This window comes from Leptidea sinapis, chromosome 14 (assembly GCF_905404315.1).
Source record: "Leptidea sinapis chromosome 14, ilLepSina1.1, whole genome shotgun sequence".
Classification (NCBI taxonomy): domain Eukaryota; kingdom Metazoa; phylum Arthropoda; class Insecta; order Lepidoptera; family Pieridae; genus Leptidea; species Leptidea sinapis.
The window spans coordinates 13573002-13593878 of NC_066278.1; the positions used below are offsets into that span (position 1 = coordinate 13573002).

The 20877-nt window shown below is 37.4% G+C and overlaps 1 protein-coding gene across 2 annotated transcripts in view; it reads left to right on the forward strand.

The window, feature by feature from the left end:
- LOC126968027 (zwei Ig domain protein zig-8-like) overlaps nt 1–20877 on the forward strand; it is a 63946-nt gene that overhangs the window by 20147 nt on the left and 22922 nt on the right. The window contains exons 2-3 of one of the 2 annotated variants that reach the window (XM_050812810.1): nt 11075–11162; nt 14267–14472. The exons of the other annotated variant lie outside the window; for it this stretch is intronic. Of the exons in view, the coding sequence (XP_050668767.1) occupies nt 11105–11162; nt 14267–14472 (264 nt within the window). The 5' untranslated portion in view covers nt 11075–11104. The remainder of the gene's footprint in view (nt 1–11074; nt 11163–14266; nt 14473–20877) is intronic. 2 annotated transcript variants of the gene reach the window in all.

The following is a 20877-nucleotide window of genomic DNA, read 5'->3' on the forward strand; positions in this document are numbered from 1 at the left end:
ATAAATAAATTGATTTTGATTTGATTTGTAATCATTTACCACATAGTAACCCAAATCTTCTATCCGCCTTGAAAGATACAAGTAAAACGATATCAAACTCATCCTAACATCATGATCTACGCGCGTAATTCATAAAACTTAATAGTGTCAACAGATTTCACGGCTAATTTGGTTTTATGGAAAAATCTATAATTTTAAAACGTGGTGTTTGAATCATTGAGGAATAATACGTGAGTAACACTGAAAATGTTTAGAACTGGCCAGTTACCAACATTGCTTGCATTGCATTAATGAAAACTTTTTTAATTTCAATTTAAGTACTCATTGGTAACCTAATGTATTATATTGCATTCATTTGTCATTTGTTGTTGTGAAATGGCGGCAAATCTAAAACTCTTGTAATACATGAAAACGAACCTAACGCGAGAAAATTTTCGGTCAATGATTTATTATGACTTTCGTTGTGGGTTTGCTCAACAACAAAGCTATGATAGGCTGCGATTAGCATTTCTTAATGAAGCCCCATCTAGTGCCACTATTTATAATTGGTTTAATGAGTTAAAGCGTGGACGTAGCAATCTCAATGATGATCCGCGTGAGGGACGTCCTTTAACAGCGACTACTGTAGATAACATCAGTGCTGTGCTCATGATAGAGGAAGATAACAGAGTGACCTATCAGCAGATACGGGCAAAACTAGGCATTGTTATGAGTCAAGTTCACAAAATATTACATGGACATTTAGGCGTCAGGAAGCTTTGTACCAGATGGATTCCCCATACTTTAACCGACGACCAGAAACACCTTTTTTTTTATATGAGAGGGGGCAAACGGGCAAGAGGCTCACGGGATGGGGAGAGGTGAGGCAACCGCCCATGGACATCCGCAACAACAGGTGTGTCAAGAAACACGTTGCCGGCCTTTAAGGTGGGAGTATGCTTTTTTCTTGAAGGTCCCTAAGTCGTATCTGTTCGGGAAGACCGCTGCCCGTAGTTGATTCCACAAAGTGGCTGTGCGAGGCAAGAAATTTCGAAGAAAACGCGCGGTTGTGGAATGCCAAACGTCTACGTGATGCGGATGGTACTTTGCACGTAATGTCCGATGGTGGAATTCGGCCGCTGGAATCAACCCGAACAGCTCCTCTGAGCACTCCCCGTGATAAATGCGGTAGAAGATGCAGAGAGAACCCACATCTCTACGCAATGCTAGAGAATCAATCCAATCGGAGATGACTTGGTCATCGATGATTCGAGCCGCTCTTCGTTGTATGCGGTCAAATGGAAGAAGCTGGTACTGGGGAGCACCCGCCCAGAGGTGAGAACAGTACTCCATGTGAGGCCGAATTGGCGCCTTACAAAGTTGCAGGCGGTGGCTTTTAGTGAAGTACTGTCTCGCCTTACTGAGTACACCAAGCTTTTTAGAGGCCAGTTTGGCCTTCTCTTCTAAGTGACCACGGAACTGAACGTCGCTCGATATATCGACGCCAAGTATGCCAATATAGGCTGTGGCAGTTAGAGGAGTGATCTCGAATCGAGGGGATTTGACAAAGGGAGACTTTTTAGTGGTGAACGCACAAACTTGTGTTTTCTTGGGGTTGAATTGGACTAAATTTTGTCGGCACCATTCCGAGACTTTGCAAAGCATAGTCTCGATTTCAGACACAAGTTTGATCCGGTTCTCGTCGACGCTATCCCGGGACATGTTGGCACGCCCGGTGTAGGAAGCATACCCTGTGCTGTCGTCTGCATAGCAATGAATATTGCTGATTTGCAGCATATCATTGATATGCAGAAGAAACAGCGTAGGGGATAGCACGCAGCCTTGCGGGACACCAGCGTTTATGGGTTTTAAGTCGGAGCATGCACCGTTGATAACAACCTTGAAGCTCCGATCAGCCAAAAAGCTAGTGACCCATTTGCACAACTTCTCGGGAAGCCCCTAGGATGGCAGTTTCGCTATAAGCGCTTTATGCCACACCCGATCGAAGGCCTTCGCTATGTCCAAACTCACCGCCAACGCCTCTCCCTTCGACTCAACCGCTTGCGCCCATTTATGGGTGAGGTATGTAAGAAGATCACCAGCTGAGCGACCCTGACGGGAACCGTACTGGCAGTCGCTGATCAGCTGGTGCCCCTCTAGGTATCCCAAGAGCTGGCGGTTGATGATCGACTCCATTACTTTGGAGAAAATGGAGGTAATGATAATAGGGCGGTAGTTGGACGGATCTGAGCGTACACCTTTCTTAGGGATCGGGTGCAATAAAGCCGCCTTCCATAATTTTGGGACTACGCCTGATGAGCAGGAGAGCCGGAAAAGACGGGTAAGGACCGGCGTCAGTTCCGGAGCACATGTCCGCAGCACTATCGGCCGCTTGATTGTGAATGTCCAAGGTGAGAAGCGCCTTAAGCACGGCACTATGCCGGATTTTTACCTCCGGCATATATGAATCGCACCGCGGAATATGCGGTGGTGGTGCACCTTGGTCATCCAGAGTCGAGTTGGACGCGAAGAGGGAGCCCAGGAGATCAGCTTTCTCTTTCGCGTCATGGGCCAGCGAGTCATCATCCCTGTGCAGTGGCGGAATGGCTGGCTGGCAGAAGTTTCCTTGGACAGCCTTGGCGAGCGACCAGAACGCACGAGTTCCCGAGGGAAGGCGTGCAAGTCTCTCGCCAATTCTGCCAATGTGCTTCGACTTCGCGTCAGCAATAACTCTTTTGAAGGACCTGAAGGCATGATTGAAGTGTTTTTTAAGTTCGCTGGAATTCAAATCCTTAGATACCACCGCATTGACCCAAGCCTCTCCTGCTTTCGGCGAGAGGCCATTTTGCAGGAGCGGTCAAACCATGGTTGGGACCTGCCACCGATAGGCACAGAGCAGGATGGAATAAAGAGTTCCATACCTTGCAGTACCGCATCAGCAACAGCGTCAGCAGCGGCATCTGGATCTCCCAGCTGAAAACAGATCTGCCTCCACGGGTAGGATGCAAAAAAGTACCGCATCTCGTCCCACTCTGCTGACCTATAGTACCACACGCGGCGACAGCCTAATAAGCGGGGCCGTGTTAGGCGCATGATCGGCACGGTGCTCCGGATCAGGCAGTGGTCCGACGATCCCAGAGGAGGGTCAACGGAAACTAGGTAGCCGTCCGGATGCGAGGTCAACAGAAGGTCCAACAGTGAAGGTGTATGATCTTGAACATCTGGGATTCGCGTTGGCGCAATAACCAGTTGCGTCAGACCATATGCTAAGGCGAAGTCGTGAACAGATCTCCCTGCATGATCGGTGGTACGTGAGCCTAGCCATTCGGCGTGGTGGGCGTTAAAATCGCCAAGAAACACGATCTCTGCAGTGGGGATCTGCTCCAACACGGAATCTGTAGCCATTTGGATGTGTTCGAGGAGCCGGTCAGTCTCTGCGTTACCGCTATGGGACCTATACAGGCATGCGTAGATTCGCGGATGGTCATCGCAGTCTACACGCAGCCAGATGATGGATAGGTCCTGTCCTTCAAGAAAACTCAGGCGTCGAGAACAGACATCCTCCCTGACGTAAACGCACACGCCAGCCCGTGGTATAAAGGAGTGTTCCAAATTATGCCCCGGGTAGGAAAGGTAAGATGAATCAGCCAGGGAGGATATCTGTGTCTCGGTTAAAAAGAGCAGGGCCGGCTTCGCCGTCTCCAGGTGAAAGTGGACGGCATTTAAATTTGATCGAAGCCCCCTGATGTTGCAAAAGTCCACAGCGAGTGTGGAGGAGGGTGGTTTGAGCCTCCTGCTCTGTTTGCCCCGAGCAGATTTGCCCCCTCCAGAATACGCGGGGCAGCCTGAGCAACCATTGTTAGGTACAGGCCCTAATTGTGGACGCCCAGGGACGGATTCTCCAGGGCTGCATAGCCTGGTACCGTCCTGGAGTAGTCTCTTTTTAGTCTTTGCTGCCATTTATATTTGGGAGGGGGGGTGTAGGCCTCCGGATATCCCACTCACCGGACGAAACACAGCGGCATAGCCGCTATTTCACGCCGGTTTCGAGTGGGGGAGTGGTATTTCTCCGGGCGTGCCGGCCCAATTCGGTTGTGTCCGTGAGGACCCAACATGGCACTACCACTCCTAAAAAAAAACCTTCGCATGGACTGTTATCGCCAAATGTTACATAAGTTCAATGGCGGTGACTCAAATTCTGTATTTGACATCGTCACAGGTTGTGAAAGCTGGATATATTCCTACGAACCCGAAACCAAAAGACCATCAGCTCAGTGGGTGTTTCCTTTTGAGGATCGACCAACTAAGGTAAAGAAAGGAAGAAGTCAAGGAAAAAAGATGAATGCCTCATTATTTGCTCGGAAAGGCCATTTCGCGACAGTTGTGCTATAGGATAGAAGGACAGTTACTGCAGACTGGTATGTCAATCGCTGTTTGATTGTTTTCTTGGAAAAAATTCGACAGCATCGCCCTCGAAGCAGGATCCTCCTTCACCACGACAATGCTTCAGCGCATTCCGCAAAACGGACTATTTAGCTTGAATATTTGACTATGGCAGGTGTCGAGATAATGACTGACCTGGCGCCCTACAACTTTTATTTATTCCCAAGAACTAAAGATAAAATTCGAGGTATTCGCTTTACGAGCTCTGAAGATGCGGTGAAAGCGTGCGAAAATGCCATAAAATAGATCCCTAAGGAAGAATGGGCCCACTGCTTTTCTCAGTGCTTCCATCGAATGCAGCGATGTGTAGAGAGGTACGGAGATTACTTCGAAAAACAATAAAAGTATTAACAACTTTCTACATTAAGCCGTTTTTCATTTTCTAAGAATTTTCACCTAGGTATCGGAATTCTGGGTCTCGAAATCTCGAGCGATTGCCAATTTTAGTTGACCATCTGGAAGGCAAAGCCAAATTGGCTTCGGAGAAGCTGGGCATCATTAATAGAGCACGGCAATACTTCAAGTCTGCCCACATTCTAGCACTCTACAAACTGCAGGTTCGGCCACATTTGGAGTATTGTTATCATCTCTGGTGTGGCGGATCCTAGTAGCAGCTCAAACCATTTGACCACGTGCAACACAGAAATGCTCGAATTGTCGGGGACCCAGTACTCAGTGAACGGCTAGATAACTTGGCGTTGCGTAGGGATGTCCTTTCATTCATGTCTTCTACCTGATTCCTGCCGCCGAATTCCACCTAGGTATATTGTTGATATCATGTTTGTACAATATGTCAGCAAGTAATAATCTTATGTTTTAATATTAGCTAAGTTCACTGAGATCTTGTCGTGAGAACATTACTAGGACAGTAGAGTTAAGTCTCTTTGACGTAATCAAAGAGAATTTTAATTAGGTTCTATACACAGTGCTTATTACTTAAAATATCATTGAATGATTTACAATCTTATATTTTTTAATTTTTTACAGTAATAATACTTTACATAGCTCCAATTGACTGTTAAAATATAATTAAATTTTGTGATGTATTTAAAAAAGTATTGTTAAGGAACGGAATCCTTTGACACAGGTTTGTTAAAAAAATAAAACTTATTGGTTTATTAATTATACCTATAATCCACTTAATCCATGTAATAAAAGAAAAGTATTGAAAGAGGCAATTGAATTTTGTATTTTGACTTAAATGAGAAGAATGAAACAACTCAATCAAAGTTCAATTAGGATTATTCAAAAAAATATATATAATCGAGGTAATCCAACACAAGTAATTAAATTATTTAACACCCAATATTAAGGAGGGCAGAAGGAGTATTTATGTAAACAATGTAATAATATACTATGAAATAAATTTTTATTTAACTTAATGGCCGGTAGTTAATATAGGAGGGCCTCGAGTATGTTTTAAGTTCTTTTTTACAGCTTCTACTCTTGTAAGAGTAGAACCTCAGTCAAGATATGCTGGCTGCATACTGAAGTAATAACGTAATGCTAACTAAAGATGACGTGTAGTGTTTGAGTACCTACGTTTGTTGTTTGTATGATATTGAATGGTTGCATAATAATGTATTATTAACAGTCAGCTCAGCAAGCAATTAGGTTAAAAATTGAATATAGTAAACGCATTACTATGAAACTTGTTTGATACATAAAGCATTATTATATCAGTTTTATTGTTTTAATCCATTTGCAAATATTGTTTCACGGTTGTACAAGTAAATGCAAATATTGTTAATTTACGTGTATTCGAGCATCATTTTATAGTATTTGTTCGGTTATTGAAATTTGTAATAATAATATTTACTTTAGTATTACATCATGAGATAGCGTTCAAAAGGTTGTGTTCTATTACAGTTTAAATGATTACATTAATATCCATTACGACAATTCATGTAATATTAATCCGCTGTGTTGTGCTGAACGAGTATTCTAATGTTTGAAGACACATTTCTTAGGTTAAAAATAATATTATGTACATGCCAAACTCCATTCTATTGATGTAAATTCTGTCGCAAAATGGATAAAAAATCTTACATCTTAAGCAAAAGAAGCGCACTGGCTCCAAACTAAAAGAATTTAGAGCTAATTTGAGTTTAATCAATGATTGAATTAGTCACAAAAAAACCCCCGTACGTTATATTTTACTGAGGTCTCTTAGCATATGTCACATCGTAGCTAGTCGTCTGAGAATTGAATTTAATCGAACGTATTGATGCAGTTCCAGTCCAGAAGCTTAAAGACATCCGCCAACGCAGCGGTGAACAGCTTGCGCGATATGACATCGCCTTGTCTGACTCCCCGCTGCTGTCAGATAGGCTTCGAGATCGGATCCTGGAGACGGACTGATATGGTGGCGTTTCCATACAAACACTTCAACGCTTCGATATATCGGAAATCGATGTGACACCTCTAGATAGACTGAAGCACAGGTCTTGATCGAATCAAAGACATTCTCATAATCCACGAACGCCAAGCATAGTGACTGGTTGTTGTGGCTGAACGTCCTTCTCATTTTGTCCTTTATTGTCATAAAAAGAAAAATAATACTCGTGTACGAGCGCTGCCGGTTATTGGTCGATTCCGTTATTGTTAACTTGGCTTTTGTTGGTGATGAAAAATTCAAATTTTTATTTTTGTGTTATGTAGTCTATAACTTTGACATTCTTTAGTGCCATTTTCGTACTTAAATGATAATGTCCTTAATGACATGATATTTTGATTTTTTATTTTTATATTTTAAAATACTAACAAAGAGGCAAAAAAGAAAGTAATTATTTGATTGACCATCTCGGTACTTTTATTTTACCTTATCGTTTTAGTTACATAAATAAATTTTAAAACCTCTTAAAATATATGACTAATTCCTGAAAGAAAACTTAGATACGGGTCTATAATAGCTTTGCATGAACTGTACGGCATGAATGAATCCACAAGAGTAACCACATTCATAAATCCACAAGGTACTAGAATCAGCACACTAATGTGTCCCATGAATTCAATCAACTAAATCATGATTTATTCATAAATGTCGTGCCTGAATAAGATAATCATACAGTCGCAAGTAGGTATGTAAACAATATTAAATATCTATGAATAATCTGCAAACTAGAATACTCATACTAAAATAATATACAGTAATGTACATAGATTTCATTCGCCTTTGTTTTACAAACAACCTGTTTTTTAAACCATTAAAAGTGAATAGCTTAACGAATAGTTTCGTACTGCTGAAATAACAAAACCAAAGACTTTAAAGAAATTAAAATATCCTATGGAAAGATTTAGTGAAACTCTCATTCTTCGACGAATCCAGTAGAAGTATTTTATATAGCCTAAAGTTTGGTCTGTTACCTAAGATCTTGGTAATGGTAAGAGGTATACCCACACAAACATTAAAAAAAATACTAAGAAACTGTCCCATAAACGAATGATGTAGTGATCTTGACTTGCAATTTAGATTTGCAGTTTGAAAATAGTATAATATTATGTGTTTACAATTCATAATTATCTATAAAAATTCCAATGATGGTTTGAGATTCTTTAAATTAGATTTATGTGAAAGAAGTTTGATAATGAGTGCCTTACAATGGAATCCGAATACCCTGATTGGCGTGAAGTGTAAGCTACAAAACTTCAAATCGATACCTCAGTTCCAAAGTGTCAAAAACTAGTCTGAAATTCAGCAAGTTTGATATAAGTATGTACCCACCATGACCACAGAGAAACAAGTCGATAAGTGAAGGCAGTTAAATTATTACTTCCAATATAACCTCATAAGTCTTAGGATATTTGCGTTTCATACAATAACAAGTCGAGTTGTTTATTTTTTTTTATTGAGAACCATTTACTGAATTGTTACTCTTTGGGAATGAGGTATTGAAATAATTAAACTAATGGTCTCCCAGAATAGGGAAAAAACTTAAAATTAAAACTTTATTCGCATTCCAAAATTAGTGAATTCCAATATTTCATAGAAATAAAACACTTTTTGACTTCAATGACAGTACCTCTTAAGTAAATTTTGCCAGAAACCATCTGTCAACAGCAAATATTACCTCCGGGGCAATAAATGGCGCTAATCTTCATAATGACAAATACAATATTGATTCATTTCAATCGCAATCCCCCTGAAAACGTGCTCTGGAAAGGTCTCGAAACGTCGGGTTGACAAAATAATAATAAAAATGTAACTTTTACACAAAATCTAATGTAAAATCATAGTTGCAATTACACGCGTTTTATTCCTTTAAAAAGTGTTTTATTAATGTAAACACTCGCGTTATCAAAGAAAATACTATTAGTGACTTCAGTTGTTGGGAAAATTATGTAAACTGTAATTTCTTACCTGTATTTGAAGTGACAAAAAAATATCATACAAAATTACTGTAACTCGCATTTGAATTGAAAATATCTAAAGTTAAGTAGGAATGATAAAGCAGAATTACTTTGAAGTCGAAACTCTAAGTGGAACAACAAGACAACTGCTTTAAAAGTTTAACAAAAAGTTTGTGAGGCATTGTAAAGTGTTTGATAGCAAAACAATAAGGAAAATGGGTGGAAAGTAGAAATTACTGTTTAGCTCGAATAAGTTAAATTTTATTGAAAAGTGAGTTGACAGTTTTGATACTTTGTAAGGGATAGGGTTATTTATTGCCCTTTGAATATATTATATTTTATAACTTAAATAGATAATGCTGGTATTTTCAACCAAGCTCATAAATAGGATACGTCCTCAATTCGAGGGTTGTTATTTACGTCTTTTTTATGAAAATATGGGACGAGACGAGCAGGACGGTCAGCTGATAGTAATTGATACGCCTTGCACATTACAATGCAGTGCCGCTCAGGATTCATGAAGAACTTGAAAGGATTGTTTCGATAATTTCGATTACTATGATGGAATTCATAAGGAATTGAGTTAATTCTGCATATTAAATAGGTGGTGAACATGTAGCGGTATGAGATAGAGAATTAACATAAGAAAATCACATTTGGACTAGTTCAAGTGATTAAAAAATATCACAAATTGTCACTAGCAGGGCACTTCTATAGTATATTATAGTCTAAATATTTAAAAACGTCAGTGAGTCAACAGGTTTGATTTTATTCCGTCATGTACCTGTCATCATCAACAGTCATGTGTTTTCGATTTTTGAATTCACATATTAGTTCATTCGAGAATCGGCCAACATCTATTTTCCATCCCCCTAAATGTCAAATTTTCACCCATCTACGATCAACAGTTACTTTTGTATCGCGATTTTAATATCGGCAATACAACGTTTGCTGGGTCAGCTAGTAATATATATACTTACTTGTAAATCCAACTACATAGTATCATGAACCATTATGTCAGTACGCTGAAAAAATGCTTTAACGCAGTCTACACTATTGTACATACTTGAAGTCTTATAATATACAAAGATGTAATATCACGTTGCTTGAAAGGTACATAACTTGATGCCTATACCTTGACTAAGAGTTCAACTTGTCAATGTAGTGAGTCAATGATATACATTTATAATATAGTTAAAGGCTGATAACGCATGTCTTGACACCTGTTGTTGCGGATGTCCATGGGCGGTTGTCTCCCCACTCCCCTTCACGTGAGCCTCTTGCCTGTTTGTCCCCTCTTATATAAAAAAAATGTTACGTTCATAATATATCTATATCATTGACACACAATACGAAACAACTAGACTCCTAATCGCCTATTAAAAGGTTGCCAGGCTGGCAACGTATGTACGTGTAAATTAACTTATACAGATAACACTAAATCATTCATTCAAATTTATTATTTTATATAATATTATTCCTTATTTCAGAGCAGTAATGTTCAAAATCTATTGTATACGCTCATCAGAAGCTTCGACGCTATTAATCAAAGGCAAGTACATTTTGTCTTAGCAGTTGAAATGTAATTATTTATTAAAATGAATAAAATCGTCTAGTATGTTACAAAATTTTGTTAATTTAAAGGGACACTTAATTGAAATACAACACTCTAACCTTTTTATGTTTGGATATACTGTTATTTGGACAGTTTTTCACTGAACACTTTGCGTGGCGTTGTATTCAAAGCACGGTCGAAACACGACTGATTGAGAACTCTACGTAGACAGTAGGCAGAGTTTTGAATCAGACAATTTTGAGCGTTTTTGTGATTCTAGCTGCTTATTGTACGTCAATGATCTGTATACAATATTTCAATAATTCAGTAACAGGAGGCTAGAGAGTTACGACAGACATTTCAGTGCAAAGAAATTCAAAATATACCTTTTTATTTATTACTATTTGATATAAATAAATTCAACATAATTAAATTGGAGCTGTAATAAAGATTTAATTAATTTCAAACAATAAAGTTTCTTGATTGCTATCATAAAAAATAATAACTTAATAAGTTCCAAAGCTAAAATTAATATAACACGCTTAAGCTAAGTTTCCTCGTAATTTTGTTAGCGTGATGTTGCAGTTAAGACAACTTATATTGCAACAAATTTAAAAGCAAGAAAATTTCTGACCACGTTCGTTTTAACTTTCGTACCGCGTATGTGAAAGTTAAAACGAAAAGTTTATGTTACGGAACAAAAGAACGTGTTTCTTTGAGGAGTTATTAACGAGCCTTTGTTTTCAGGCACGATGACCTCATATAGGGGCCTCTGAGATGGCGCGTACAACAGCGGCATGCCTTTTCACAGTACATTTTCTTTCGTGTATTATTGGTAAGTAGACTTTCAACTTATACACTGGTTCAAGTTTGCACTAGTTTTAATCATAATGACTTATCGGAGGTTATTATACGCTTGTTAAAAAAAGGTATTCATAATCGCAGACAATTGCTAAAACACTCATTATCCTTTCAATATAGTTGATGTGATAAATTGAAGTAAGGACCCTTCTACAAACCAACTTTAAGCCCTCGATAGCAAACAATTGGCGTTCGGTTAGCTATTGTGTATTAGGCGTCGATTTTTAATTCCAGGAAGTTTATAATATTAAGCTGAGTGTCACATAAGGTTAAGCGTTATGTGTATTGAGAATTCTTAAATCGAAGCGATAAAAAATTGTTGCTAAATGAAATTATATAAATCAAAACTTAACGAATCAATCATTTTGTTTCCGTTTTAACTAAAATCTATAAGTGTGATCATTCAACATTAGATATACTTAAAACACATTTTAACTATTTGGTTATGTTGTGTATGGTTTATACCTTCGATAAGCGTTCTATTATGAATAAGGTGGAATTATTTATGTATTATTAATTCAACAATTGGGAATCGATGAACGAATATTGATACAAAACCGATACGTTGTCGATTCTTTTAAAACTTTATTATGATAAGCGTAATATTTATAATAACTGCGGTTGTTTATAGTTTTTATGGTTTCCTTTATGTTTGATATACGACGATATAATAATTTTTAGTTGTTTTTTTTTTAATTAAATGTATTTTATATTTTTTTTTATAAAAGCAAATTGACAATTATTGCGAAAAACAATGATGGATATATTTGATGTTTGCAAATAAGTCGGTGCATAGATAGAAGCAGTAATTAATATAGTGTCATATATATATGCTGTAACAATATTTAATGGCATATTGCGAGGCCTTAGTATATTAGGTAATTAAATATTATGTAGTTCATTAAATTTTGGACTATATTACTGTCACAAATTGCATGTAATTTCTCAAAATCTAATACTTTTTGAAAAAAATTTCGTGCTGATTGTAGCAACATTAAAAAGTATAAAACCAAAGCATCATCTGCACAAAAGCTTTAAGATTTTAATTTATTTATGAAGGCTACTGTTTGTTGAAGGTCAATAATATCACTAAACTAAAAATTAAAATAAAGAAGGCTTTATCTAATTTTGCTTAAAAAATATGAAATAATTAAATAAGTACTCTCAGTATACAATTAACTTTTGAATTCCATTTGTAGCATTTTTATTATACCTACATAAGTAGCTACGAAGTACTTAATCATAAGATTAAGTATTTCGAATTTTAAATAGATTCATAATAGCCGAGTATCGTATCAAATTGCTGCACGACAAATGTAACAATATTTAACAGGCCAATAAAATTATTTCAAGCACCAACTCTCGCGAATTTGGAAAAATTTCACACTCGATAGACGTTCAAGTGATTAATCATGAGATTGTAGCCAAATCAGCTATAATTGAGACATCGTACTCGGTGTGACAACATTGGGGAGAGCTATCAAATTAATAATTTGTGTCAACATCGATTTAAGGATGAATCATGCGGGACCATTAGGGTGCAAGCAGTGCCCCATACAAGGCACGATTTCAAAACTTCACGAATATTGCACCGTGTTGAGAAAGGCGCGGTATCGTGCGTCTTTGGGGCAAGTCCGACCCTTGGCCTCGCCCGGAACGCGGGCAGCATCACTTAAAATGTTCAAGAACTTTTGAAACCGTGCCTCGTTTGTACTTGACTAAATTATCACTGGTATCACGAACTTATTATTATTATTACATATTAGGGAACTGATTAGAGCAAGGACTTTTATATTCTTCTTACTGAAAAAACTAAATTTAGTAAATATATTGATATAACACAAGGCACGGCTCGCGCACGCTAAAGTCATAATAGTTTATCCTTAACTTTACGTTACTTACGTAGTTTTCTTTTGGACTCTTTTGCACACGCAATTGTTTTTGTAAAGGAAAAATTTTGAAATGCTTTTATAAGTTCATAGTATGATAATATACTCCGCGTGGTGTTCTCTTCCCACGATGGACTAAATAAACATATCACATCTATAGTAAGTCTATAGCGTTGTTTCACTTGAAAATAGTGTAGAACCAGCTATCACGGAAAGATAATACCAGACGGAGTATATTATATACCATGAATTTACGTAAATAAAACCAATTTAATTTTCATTTTCATCACTTCACCCTTATTCTCGTTATTTAATTGGTAACAAAATTTGCAATTTTAAGATTTCGATAATATTCAATACAGCTTGAAAAAAAATTTTGATGCGACTCTTAAATTATAATTTCGAATTCAAAAAGCTCATTTTTCAGATCGATTCCCTAATGATGAAGTCTGCAATACTATGAGATGATTCATTCAAGTCAAGTATCCATCTGGCCAATAATAACAAGCTTCTACAGTGGTGCTAGAATTGACTGGGCAATTAAAATAAACAGAACTAATAATAATCGAAAAAATATGCGTATGGGCAATGTATTGTAATGACAATTCAGTTCTGATGACGATTAACGGAGGACCCAGAATTCTGAGAGCGATGGCAATTGCGCTTGTTAACTTGATACCTAATATGTTAAGTTTCATGAGCAAAATTTTTACTAGCTACGGAAACCAAACCTACTCTTGAAAGCAAAACACAAATAATGTTTAAAGTGTTAACTTCTTATGGGAGGGTAAAACGATTCGTAACGTAACGCGTTACGGCGCCAGATGGCTGGCTTCCCTTTCTCCTCCTCTCTCGCTCTAACAAATTGCTACTTTTATAGGATTAAATAATGATACTAACAATAAACAGATAGTCGAGAATTGTAAGTAAGAATAAAATATTTATTATTTTGTAATCAATAAAATTGTGTATTAATAAATAGCCTTTTCTCATATAACCATGTTAATATACATAAAATTAATAACATAAGCTTGTCTCAAGTTCAACAATTTCAATATTAAATAGTTCATCACTTGTGTCGGGCATCCCGAGACGCACTCGTTTTTTTTAATTGTAGTTTGCACACTACTATATTATAATCTGGTAAAATAATTATATACATTATACAATAAATAAGCATTTTTTTCAGTTTGCCGCCAAGATAGCAGCAGTAACAAGTCTCGTGAGAATACAGTTTCCGAGTCATCTCGACGATTCAGGACAGAGTTCTTAGAAGACTGGCCTCAAACCCCCGTGTCACCATACTTTGATCCTACCACTCCAGATAACGTGACTGGCCTTGTTGGACATCCGGTCACGTTGCTATGCAAAGTGAAGAATTTACAAAACCGGACGGTGAGAAGTTTACTCTTATAAATCTTTTTTTATGGAAACTTTTACTAATCATCTGTCGCATTACAATCGGCCGCGGTACTCCCATTGTACTAGAGGTATAGTTGTATCATTAATTTCTAGTACTGCCTCCAAGTCAGTTCGGCCGCGCGGTCTAAGACGCCAGATTTAAGCTCTGGTTGCCGAGAAGTAGATCAGTTCGAATCCTACCCCCTTTTTTTTTTCACTTGCATCGTGGTTATATGCAAAAAACACAATTGCTTTTTTTTAATACTTTGTCTTTAACAAAATAACAAATAAAAAATGGATAAAATTACCACACTCTAAAAACAAATAAGATATGATGACAAAATTTTCACGATTAAAGGAATATCTAATAATGGCATGTACTTCAATAAAAGTTTAGTTAAACGATCTTGGCTACTGCACTATGTTCAGAATCAATATTTTATCCGGTAAGCTATTAGTGGTTGATAAATGGTCATGATAGACACTTAAGCCGAGATGCCCTTCAAAGGTTAAGTCGGGTTTAAGGAGCACTATATTGTCTCAATAGGTTTTCATTACATTTAGTTCTTTCCTCGACATTTAACAAATTTACTATAAAATAGGAAATAAGGTGATACATTAGTATGAGTCTAGTTTTATTACTGTTGTTCACAACATTGTGGCAAGTAAACAATGGATGAAGAACTATTTTATTCTACTATAGTTTTTCGTCGCTATACGATGATTTCAAATTTTAATTTTCTTAAATTTCTAATTCAAAAAATACTCCCATCATTTGGGCTAGGCTTTTCTAGAGTTTTTCCAAGCGGATGACCAACTCTCTCTCGCAGCATACAGGTCGTTGTCGATTAATACTGCCCAACTAGAAGCCCGTGTATCCTGAAGTTACCGAAGAGTCAGTTGTTTTTTTATTAATTTTTTTACAATCACTTCTCATACACCTTTCTGCCATGCCAAATGGGGAATGAACTTCCTTGCATTGATTTTCCAGGACGATATTTAAGGGTAATTTGTAGTGTTTAAACTGTTATAAAAATACCGAACGACGTAAAAAGTCGGCAATGATGGTCCCTATGATGTTGCAAAATAGTGTGGGACAAGATGGAGCTCGTCTTCTTCTTCTATTAAAAAATGGCAGGTGTAGAGACTGCCGATAGAAGTGAAAACTTAGATATTAGTATTAAGACTTTAAATTTTATTATGTTTAAAAACAATAAAAGTATTATTAATAAATATTGATAATAAATGAATTTATATGTTAAACTTATTTATAAAAATATATAAATATAAAAAACATTATTTCAGCAATGCCTAGTACACATATATACATATATATTACAAATTGAACTTTTCACTAAATCCATTCAATTTCACTTATAAGATGTACACAGCACTAATGTTGCACAATACGTCAGCTGCAAAACTACAGATATAAGAATAACTAAAATACGAGATATCACCCGTCTAAAAAGTGTCTAACTGTATATATTTGTATTTCATTTTTAATTATTTATTTATCACGTGCGTCAGTCATGAACAAGTCAGTGACGCGAACCCATAAGATTTTCCCCTAACAAAAATCCCCAACGCAGCTAAAAAATTTTTACTTAAATAAATATACTTCTATTTTAAAACAACATAAATAAAGTTTCTTTAGACATTGTGATTTATGAATTTCATTAAAACATTCTACAACATTGTATAAATAAACATTCATTGTGCCTAGCTTATCTAAATTATCCATTCAAATATCTTTTATCAGAGCTCGCAGCGGGTAATAGCTGTTCAGTTCAGTGTTTTCACGCCAAATTTCTAAGCCAATACATTGTTATTCTCGTACGAAGTAATCAGGGTTAAAGGGAAGTCGTGAGGGGATAAATTCGAAGTTACTTGGCAATGAAAGCTAAGAATTTGGCAGTTGTTCTGTAATCTAAATTTTCATTGTGATTGCGAAGTGCGAAGCTCAACGGATGTAGCTAGTTAGTCCCGATTAAATTTTAAATGTTGAACGGTATGAAGAACAATATTGAGAGAATTTGTTGAAAATATTTTATCAAGCAGAGGTTTGATTTTGTTGATCATGTAGTAAATGGGTCATGGGTTCGGTTCTTACTGCGATTAGCAGCTCTAAAAATAAGTTAAATTCTATAATGACACCAAAAATATATACCCATTTAATATTCAATCAGAGAAGTAGATAGATTTGGTACATATTATAATTAAATGGAGAATTGCAAAAACATGTGCTTTGGTCATGACATTCTCGGCTACCTTATCACATTCGTCCGTGGTTCTCGTGCATAATACTACATTGAAAGTGACCTATATAGCACACTTTTTAAAGCGTATGGCAAAAATAATTCAATTTGCTTTCTGCGTTCAGTTTGAAGTAATTATATTTAAAATTTAATTTATTAAATTATAAATTTGTTACAACTATCTTGGGTCTATTATAAAAACTATGTATCACTCGTGGGGAGACAGCATTTATTATTTAAAATACAATCTAGTTTATACCTTAAAATATAATAATAACGCACATTTAAACTTTACGAAGCTTATAGATTTAAATGCAATACTCGATTGTATTGAGCTACCATAGCAATAGCTTACTTATTTCCCTTGGCGAAAAATATTCCATCATACTAACTACATAAATAATATACATCTTATAAGTACATTCGTATTGATATGTCAACTGGTAAGTACGTAAAAGTACCTACGAATGTGCAGGCAGAAAAGTTACATAAAAACAATTAGTCAGATGAGAAATTAGAGAGAAATGATACAGACAAAATGTGTGAGAATCAATTTCTAACAAGTTCTGTATTTGGTTTTTTCTTTGGCAAATAAATGTTTTAAGAAATACAATGTATGCGTTGCATATTAAAATCATTTTAAATTAAATGGCTGTAAAAATGACTTCGAGCGGCTTTTTGAAATTAATTTGTAAAATATATATTTAAAGTCAAGGTCAATTTATTCAATTAGGCTTAAACTGAGCGCTCCTGAATCGTCACTCTATAGTTCTTTTAAGTTACTGAGTAAATGGTTTATTATATATATATGGATAATTGGAAAAGTATAGCATGTGAGAACATACCAGAAACTTGAAGGCCACTCTTTTCAATCAATACAGTATTTTAAAATGATGTAATATACAAAAGAAATTAGTTTGATTTCCTTTTGGGGGAGAATCCCCTTTATTAACGATGTCTTATTGTATTAGGTCTAGGCTAACAGGTCCGACTGTATTTATAGTATGATTAACTCCTTATATTTCGTGTCTCAAACAGTATGTTTCATTGAACTATCAATAACCCAGCACCAGTAAATTAAATTATCACCAAGCGGACGGAGGGTTTCATTAATTCCACCTGGTTTCACGCCTTCTTTGCTAAATACATAATATTGTCTTATTTTCGCTATAATAATATAATTTGTTTTCAGTGATGCATTTGCAGTCAGCATGCATTGCCAAAATGTTTACAAGCTATTATATCAAACACTATTGCCGCTTCATATTATTCACTATTCATCTTGTAGTGAAATTGCGAAAATAAAAGAATACTTTAAGTTATAAACTTAAAATTGTGCATCTGAAAATGTCTAATATGGTTGTTGGATTGCATTTGCATTACATCAAGTGTGCTAAATCCAGCCAACCATATAATATAATATATTATATTTACAGTGTCTAAATTTTTTTGTATCTGTGGGTCTTTTTATGCATGAAATAAATCAAAATCAAAATTTTGGTCAAATGTGACTAATATACGATTTCATTATAAATTATAAACAAGATTTATATATATATATTTATAATATTATAAAATCAGAAAAAAGTAAAATATATATAGCATGAAAGCAAAATTCAATAGGATAAAAATATTTTATTGCTAATCTTAAATACATATTCAATCTAATTCCAGCTATATTAAATGTCTTAGTACTAATCCAGCACGTATTTGATCTCGTTCAGCTTTCAACTGGCACGTTTTGTCCAGCTTGGTTAATTAAATGCGGGCATAATCCTCTTTTATCTTGAACCATCATACTATTATCACATTTATAAAGACTTCAGAGAACTATGTCTTGATTGTTTTTGTGTATTTTTAGATAGTTATGGCTATGCTTTTAGAGAATGTTTTCTGCTACGGTAATTAATAAAAAACTTCAACACATACGATAGCAAAGGAAATCGAGCTTTATCATTTTAATTACTTGTTTCTGTTTTTATCGCCCAACAAAAATAGATAAAAATACTTTGAAAAATAGAAAATCAATTTAAAATATTAAGAAATCCCTAATAGCGATATAAAAACTACATTATAATACGTAATATATATTTATTTTATTAACTAAATATGTTTAGCACTTGTTAAAATTGGAGCATTTTTTCGACATTTGTCTTTTTTTTTTTTTTTTTTTTTTTTTTTTTATGGAATAGGAGGACAAACGAGCGTACGGGTCACCTGCTACCGAAACACCGCACAAGGAAGCTCATTCCACAGCTTCGTGGTACGAGGAAGAAAGCTCCTTGAAAACCGCACTGTGGAGGACCGCCACACATCCAGATGGTGGGGATGATATCGTAACTTGTGGCGTGTCGTGCGAAGGTGAAATTCGGCGGCAGGAATCAGGTTGAACAGCTCTTCGGAACACTCCCCGTGATAAATGCGGTAGAAGACACACAATGAAGCGACGTCTCTACGCAACGCCAAGTGATCCAGCCGTTCACAGAGTACTGGGTCCCCGACAATTCGAGCTGCTCTGCGTTGCACGCGGTCAAATGGATCGAGCTGATACTGGGGTGCGCCAGACCAGAGATGACAGCAATACTCCATGTGAGGCCGGACCTGCGCTTTGTAGAGCGCTAGAATGTGGGCCGGCTTGAAGTATTGCCGTGCTCTATTTATGACGCCCAGTTTCTTTGAAGCCAGTTTGGCTTTGCCCTCCAGATGGCCACGGAATTGGCAATTGCTCGAGATTTCGAGACCCAGTATTCCGATACTAGGCGAGGCTTTAAGGGAAGTGTTCTCGAAGAGCGGTGATACGGCAAATGGGGTTTTTTTAGTGGTAAACGCGCAAACTTGAGTCTTCTGGGGGTTAAATTGGACAAGGTTCAACTAACCCCATTCCGCGACCTTCTCGAGAGAGGACTCGATAGAAGACACAAGTTTCACCCGGCACTGGACGACGTTTTCCCGAGAGAGACCTGCATGGCCCGTGTATACGGCATCACCAGTGCTGTCGTCTGCATAGCAATGCATGTTGGCGGTGTCCAACATATCATTGATATGCAGAAGAAACAGCGTGGGAGATAGCACACAGCCTTGGGGCACTCCAGCGTTCACGGGCTTGGGATTCGAGCAATAACCGTCGATAACGACCTGTATGCTGCGCCCAGTGAGGAAGCTGGAGGTCCACTTGCATAAGCTCTCGGGAAGCCCAAATGATGGAAGTTTTGCGAGGAGCGCCTTGTGCCATACACGATCAAAGGCCTTCGCTATATCCAGACCAACTGCCAGGCCTTCCCCCTTGCTTTCAATAGCCGCCGCCCATCTGTGTGTTAGGTATACCAGAAGATCGCCAGTCGACCGACCATGGCGAAAGCCGTACTGCCGGTTGTTGATCAACTGGTGACCCTCAAGGTATACCAGAAGATCGCCAGTCGACCGACCATGGCGAAAGCCGTACTGCCGGTCGTTGATCAACTGGTGACCCTCAAGGTATACCAAGAGCTGGCGGTTAATTATGCTCTCCATAATTTTGGAGAGTAGGGAGGTAATAGCAATAGGCCTGTAGTTTGCCGGATCCGAACTGTCTCCTTTTTTTGGGATCGGATGGACAAGGGCTGACTTCCATGAATCAGGGACTACGCCTTTTGAATAAGAGTGCCGGAATAAACGCGTTAGCACCGGCGTCAACTCAGGGGCACACGTTCTAAGCACGATTGGAGAAATGCCATCCGGCCCGCTCGACTTCCTGACGTCCAACGAAAACAGAGCTCGCCTAACAGTTTTCTGTCGGAACTGTACTTCAGGCATGGAGCTCTGACACCGCGGGATGGTCGGCGGTGTTTTTCCGTTGTCGTCAAGAGTCGAGTTGGAGGAAAAAAGAGTGCACAGGAGATCGGCTTTCTCTTTTGCCGTATGGGCCAGGGTGTCATTCCTCATGTGCAACGGCGGCATGGACGGCTGGTTGAAGTTACCAAGAGCAGCTTTCGACAACGACCAGAACTTGCGTGTTCCGGTCGGGTAACTGGAAAGCTGCTCGCCAATTTTGACGACGTGCTTCGATTTCGCACGGGCGATTTGCCGCTTAAAAAATCTGGAGGCACGGTTATATTTATTATTTGTTATATTTAAGTCTTTAAAGGCTTTTCTCGATCTTTTA